The sequence below is a fragment of the Mangifera indica genome, unplaced genomic scaffold, assembly GCF_011075055.1.
Source record: "Mangifera indica cultivar Alphonso unplaced genomic scaffold, CATAS_Mindica_2.1 Un_0088, whole genome shotgun sequence".
Classification (NCBI taxonomy): domain Eukaryota; kingdom Viridiplantae; phylum Streptophyta; class Magnoliopsida; order Sapindales; family Anacardiaceae; genus Mangifera; species Mangifera indica.
Window position 1 is genome coordinate 1 of NW_025401180.1, and position 6,842 is coordinate 6,842.

The 6,842-nt window shown below is 31.3% G+C and overlaps 2 protein-coding genes across 3 annotated transcripts; one reads left to right on the forward strand and one right to left on the reverse strand.

Annotated features, from left to right (window-relative positions):
* Window positions 1-626: 626 nt before the first annotated feature.
* Window positions 627-2,875, forward strand: LOC123207589 (CBS domain-containing protein CBSX1, chloroplastic-like). Of its 2 annotated transcripts, XR_006500410.1 has the most exons (6): window positions 627-772; window positions 1,317-1,369; window positions 2,148-2,263; window positions 2,396-2,453; window positions 2,551-2,686; window positions 2,768-2,875. XR_006500410.1 is itself a non-coding variant. In XM_044625069.1 (5 exons), the coding sequence occupies exons 1-5, from the start codon at window positions 688-690 to the stop codon at window positions 2,626-2,628; spliced, it is 390 nt and encodes a 129-aa protein (XP_044481004.1). In that variant the 5' UTR covers window positions 627-687; the 3' UTR covers window positions 2,629-2,817. The 2 variants fall into 2 exon arrangements, 1 of the variants encoding a protein (XP_044481004.1); XM_044625069.1 differs by having other exon boundaries at window positions 2,551-2,817.
* A 2,705-nt stretch (window positions 2,876-5,580) lies between these two features.
* On the reverse strand, window positions 5,581-6,641 carry LOC123207587 (ethylene-responsive transcription factor ERF011-like). The gene has a single exon (XM_044625068.1). It carries the CDS (start codon window positions 6,260-6,262, stop codon window positions 5,771-5,773), a length of 492 nt encoding a protein of 163 aa, XP_044481003.1. The 5' UTR covers window positions 6,263-6,641; the 3' UTR covers window positions 5,581-5,770.
* Window positions 6,642-6,842: the final 201 nt, after the last annotated feature.

Sequence of the window (6,842 nt, forward strand, 5' to 3'; positions counted from 1 at the left end):
TCCACCATACAGCTAAGGATGTGATCACTTTTCTGTAACCTGTTCAGCATAAAGGCATAAACATACTGTCTTTAAAATTAAACATAAATTTATTTATTTTAAAACGTATAAATTGTAGTGAGTGTGGATTCAGAGAACCACTATCTTGCCTGTTGTGGGAGGACCGCCATCTTTCCTGCTTACTATGGAAACTTATCTAATACAGCAGTTAATGGTTCTAGGGTATTTTGTAATGTTGTGTGTTTTCTTCTCAATAAGTTCTTTTCCTTTTCTATCAAGGAAAAAGCTTTGTTTCTTTATATGACTTGTTTACATTTGTGCTTTTTTTTTTTGTGTGAGCTGATGTGCGGATAAATTAACTTTTTGCTATTTGGTCTATTGGTCCATGATATGAGGATCATGTGCTGGCAATTTCAATTAACAACCAATAAGAGGAATGTTTTCTTCAATGCCTTTTTCCTTCCACCATGTGGCTAAGGATGTGATTGCTTTTCTGTAACCTGTTCAGCATAAAGGCATAAACATACTGTCTTTAAAATTAAGCATAAATATATTTATTTTAAAACCTATAGATTTTAGTGAGTGTGGATTCAGAGAGAGAACCACTATCTTGCCCGTTACCTGTTTTAAAACTATGTTTCTTTATATGACTTGTTTACAATTGTGCATTTTTTTTTTGTGTGTGAGATGATGTGTGGATATATTAACTTTTTGCCACTGCAGGTTGGGCTTGTTTCAGATTATGACCTCTTAGCATTGGATTCTATATCAGGTATGCTAAATTTATCAGAAATATCTTTTTGTGTCTATCTCTTGGGGAAATCTTCATAGGTTTTGGCTTTTTTCTTTCATATGCTCTGTGTCTAATCTGTATTACTGTTTATTTTTTGCTGGGGATCCAGTAATAGTGTTTATGAAATTATGAACACTACACTAAGAACAGGGGTAAAAATTCAGTTTGTATGAGCAAATAATGTTTTCTCCTCTGGTGTTTATTTTGTGATAATTTTTTAATTTTTTTTTATGAGTATAATGCAAGTCAAGTTTTAGCAGTTTATTACAGTAAAAATGTCAATTTCTTTGAGCAAATATTAAGTGGACTACAGTGGAAGAAACTGAGACAGGAATCCTTTCCTTGGTTATTTTAGTACTAACTTATTAAACTTCAAAGTGATTAGTTATTCTGTGGTCAGACTTCTTCCACCTTTTTGGGATTATGATTCTTATTTATGAAAATAGAAATTTTGTTGATGAACCTGATTACCAACTATATTTTTGTTCATGACATGTTGACATGTTACCAATATATCAACTAGGCGGTGGACAAGGTGATAACGACATGTTTCCTGAAGTTGACAGCAATTGGAAAGTATGTGAGAAATGTCTCTCTTCTGATATATAATATTTTCTCTGATAGCCCGAATTTTTAAGTTTCAACATCTGATGTTTAACATTGTTTTCATTCTATTCTTTAGTCATTTATACGATCAGTCTCTATATTAAGGATAATATTATTTGAAGGTTACGGTTTTAAAGTTAGCAACATTTCTCATTTTCTTTGATTAATTTTCCATGTTAAAAGAGAAGTTTCCATATTGCCTTGTGTAGATAGTTTAAAGCGGGTAACAGTCATTAAGGTTTGAATTGAATTCAACAGTGCTTGAGATCTAGTCACCTGAAGGCATTATAGCCTCAAATAATTTACCTATCCTTACCTCCATTTTTTGGCAATTATTGTCTTGTCTTCGTGTTTGATTTTACTACGGTGTTAAGTTTGAGCCAGTTTGTAAATCAAAGTACTGTGCAAGCAAGCTCATCTTAATTAACTGGGGTTTGGCTTAAAAGCATTAGGGTTAGCTGAACGGTTATCTATTGCAAACAAGCTCTGTCTCTTTGCCCTTGTGGATCTTTCTAATTGAACCTAGCACTCTTTTCTTCATAATGTTTGCCTAATGAATGCTTTCTCAGCTTAAGTTTCATTCATTAGACAAATTGATTTCCAGCTCCCCATGCTCCCTTGAAGTGTCTGCGACATGCAGAAGTTCAAACCACTTATCAGCCGGATTGCTTGTTTTACAGTAATTCTAATTGCTAACAATCTGCAACTTCTAAATTTTTTCTTTTTTGATTCTCAAAATTCGATGCAGACTTTCAATGAGGTGCAGAAACTGCTGGGTAAAACCAACGGGAAAGTTGTTGGTGATTTAATGACGCCAGCTCCAGTTGTAGTTCGTGAAACAACTAATCTGGAGGATGCTGCTAGGTTCTCCCTTGCTTCTTTCTTTGCAAACCATTTTGTCTTCACGAGTTACAAAAATTTGTCCTGCTTTACTGCAATATTCTTAGTCTATTTAACCCATATGTTTTGTATCTGATATGTTATATCTAATCTCAGATTGTTACTTGAGACAAAATACCGCCGACTGCCAGTAGTCGACGCCGATGGCAAACTGGTAAGAAAATATTTTTCTTCTTGTTTCGGCATTTGGTTTATCTTTATCCATTTTAAATTATGTACCTTTTGGTAAACCCTTTGTTTATAAACCAAAGGTTGGAATTATCACAAGAGGAAACGTAGTAAGAGCTGCTCTTCATATAAAACGTGGTCTTGAAAAGAAGGCACAATAGCTATGTATCTATTGTTGAAGCCATTTTGAAGCAGCCCTACATGACTACTAGGAATCAGGTAGATCATCAAGACCTCATCTGTTTTATGTGTATAATTTTGAGTAACGTTGTATTAATTTATCATTTATATTGTTTGCAGTATAAATGAATATAGGATAATTTACTATCAATGAAGCCATTAGAGACCAACCAATGTCAATTCTTGTTAACCCCTCTTTTATAATGCAAACTTTTCCCTCTTAGATCATTCGAAAAGAAAATGTTTAATATAAAATTTGTATATTTTATTGAACGGTCAATGGATCGATCATAGGACATTTTAGTCATAGATATGGTAATCGAATTGTATGTCATATCATCTATGAAAAATCTAATATTTTGTATTTTGTACTTTATCTATTGTAGGATAGGCTTTTTAAAAAAAAAAATTAATCGATATATCTTTAGTTTGAAAAATTTTACAAACATTTATAAAAGGTTAAAATTTTTCATATACAATTTTGTTACATTATTATTTTTTATAAAAATATGTATTAAATTATATCTATAATATATATATTATATAATATAATTTATATATTATATTATATTAATTTAATATATAATAAGGTACGAATTGTTTTTCACTTTATATTATATATCGGGGGACACCATTAAAGTCTAGCAATGTTAGACATAAATTATTTGTACGATATACGACTTGATACTAGCAAAGCCATGCATCATTCATTTATTGCATTAATTTAATTTTTTTTTTTTGCTTTTTTGGGTTGCTCATTCATTTATTACACTAATTTTTATTTTTTTTTGCTTTTTTGGGTTGCTCCATCTGTAATTAATTGAGTTTATGTCGGTGCCCCCGCGCTTTCAGAATATTGTTTATATATTTGCCTTCCCAATTCTTTGTATAATTTATGAATAATTAAAATAAAATTATACTCTCGTATTTTTAATATATAAATGATATATTATAATGTAATTAAATTAATTTTAAATTAAAAATAAAATAATAATTAATTACATAATTATATATTATTTATATATTTAAATTATGTATAAAATATATATAAAATATTATTGAATAATTACAACAATAGTTGAATAAAAAATATTAATAATAAGCTTAAAAAAGGCTTTAATAGTGCTTTTTTAATGATTGGAGAGTCGAGTTTGACTTTATCGGATAAATAAATTTTGAGATATGATAATTAGATTTATAATTATTATATTAAATAAATTAATATTAATTTATCGTGATATATTATTAATCAATCTTAAATTATTTATGTTTTGACCTTTTACAGTAGAAAATTACATTATTCCGCCTCTAAACTTAAGAAAAAAATAAAATCTGTCTCATCCCCAATTACGCAATCCTTAGGGTCAGCTTTAATAGTGTATTACAGTTGTACATTTGAGCTAAACAAGTGAAATAGGTTTGATAAAATTGAAGGGTGGTTCAACTGCACATCCTTCTACTCCTTAAATGGCAATAATTGTGAGCAAAACATTTACCGAGTCACCAAATGACAGCAAATTGAGAGAGACATGCATTGAATTCATAGGTTTAAATTATAAAAATTACAACATAATTATGAATGTTCCCTCCTCCTTCTCTATAAAATAAAATAAAAAAATAATATATGGGAAGTACACTCATTCCGGCAACATCATAATTAACAAAGTAAAAATAATGCCAAAAAAAATGTACTATTTAACACAGTTACTATGGAAATATGTGCATTGTGGACAGACAGACATACATCCAGAAGAAGTGCAATTTTCACTTACCCAAATAAACAATATTCCTCCGCTAATTGTGGGGGCGAAAAGATGTCTTCTCTTGTAAATAATAATAATATTAAAAAACAAGTCAAAAAATGAATATATCGAGCTCTAAACGACGTCGACATAATGGACAGAGTGCTTAAGTGGTGATATGACAAATCTAGGAAAAGTAGTGAAAAACAGCTTACACCTCTCTCTCTCTCTCCCATTCATTGGGTTAACGTGAGTAAATTCAAATTGAATTAAATTTATATTTATATTTATTTTAAAAATTATTCACATTTAATCGATTTTTAAATAAAATTTTGAATTTAATTTAATATTATAGTTGAATAAAAACTGATAAAAAGAATATTATTTTGATTAGTATTACTTAAACTAATATCGTTAGAATTATTTCGTATTAAAATTTTTTAGACTCACAAACTTAACGAATTGAACACTTTTAAAATTAGAAGTTAAACTCAAAAATATTTAAATCATAGATTCAATCTCGAATTCAACTAAATCAAATTTGTTTTAAACTTATTCGATAGAATTTATTTTTAAATTTAAATAAACTCAATTCAAATCTAAAGAATTACAACATCATAAACAGTAAAGATTTAGAGAATACCGAATAGCTTTAGTGGTTAACCATCACCACTGCACCAACTGCCATGACTGTTCACCTTCCTCTTCCTCTTTTCTATTTCCTTTTACTTGATTTAAAATAAACAATTTCATATTAAACATACCTAATTATAGGGTTAGATTCGAATCAAACCGAATTTAAATTCATTTAAGCTTGAACTCTTCTTGACTTAAGAATAATATGGCTCAAGCTCGAGCTCAGGCTCGTCGAGCTCGTTATGTTTGAGCTAAAACTTGACTCGCTTCGAATTCAAATATTCGTCATTAAAATGACGTCATTTTAATATATATTAACCAAAACGACATCGTTTTATATCTAAAATTTTAATTTATAAACTTTTACAATTAAATTCGAACTGGTTTAGGGCCAACTCATTTCGAGCTCGGCTTGAATCTAGGCCTACCTAATTATTAACATACTTATACTAAAACCAAACTTTAAAATTATCAAATAAATAATAATATACAATTACTCCGTTTTTTTTTTTTTACATAGGCCAAAATTTATATTCTAAATTTTAATATTACACGTAAAAAATTTAAAAAAAGAAAGAAAGAAAAAAGCTAGAATCACCAGTGCTACAGCCTACAAGGCTTCATCATTCCTTCGGCCGTCGGGTACACTTACCTCCATGGCGCACGTTAGCAATGATCAGTGGTAGAGATGAACCACTTTCTTTAATAATTAATAATAGTCTCTTCTTTTTGCCCATTTAAGGCTTCAGTAGTCACCGTCCAGATCTTCCGGGTCGGGTTCCTTGTTCAAGTCGACCCGATTCAATACCCCACCACATGCAGATTTCAATTCATCGATTGGCGGTTCCTGACGGTGGTTATTTTGTTCCCCGTGATTTGTGTGAATCGCTGATTCGATGGCGTCCACGCGAGCGCCAACTTCGGCGGCTTTCTTTCTTATCAAAGCCGCTGACATGTCACCTCTTACAGCGGCGGTGCCGCCGTCTCCTTTCAAAAGGTCCGGGAAGTTTAACCTGGCAGAGGGTCCCCGCAGATAAAACACCGCCGTATCGTATGCTCGAGCCGCCGCGACAGGAGTAGAGTAAGAGCCGAGCCAGATTCTAGAACGTTTATTCGGCTCTCTAATCTCAGCCACCCACTTGCCCCACTTTCTCATCCTTATCCCTTTGTATGGTCTCTCCCTGTCCATCACTCGCTTCCTGTTGGCCGCCTCCGTCACCGCCGCAGCTCCCTCCATCTTTTCTGTAAAAAAAAAAAAAAAAACAAGAAAAAGAAAGAAGAAAGTCGTTTTCTATTTTTTGGTATCTAGGAACCCGAAAAGAAGAGAGGAGAAATGAAAAAGAAAGGGCATTTATTTAGTAGAATAATTGGCTGTCATATGGAGGAGGTAACACGTTGAAGAAAGACGGAAAGAAAATCCAAAACCACCGACATAATCAAGATGAAAGAGATTAAAAAAAGAGCGGGGGTGCGTGCGTGTGTTTGCAGATATGAAATAATGGTGTGAGGTTGCAGAGGTAGATGGTTAGGTCTGGGGAATCGGCATCTGAGTGAGTCTGAGGTTTTGTTTTCCTTTGGCAAAATAGAAAATCCGAAAAAGAAATTATATGGAAGAGGAGAAGTGGATTGTATGTATATTTGTAGTGATGTTGAATAATACATAATTGATAGGTGGTGACAGGTGATTGGTGATGGTATTTTGTATTAATAAAATTATGTGTATATATATATATATATATATATATATATATATATATATATATATATATATATACATATATATATATATTTTATATAATTTATATATATAAACGATG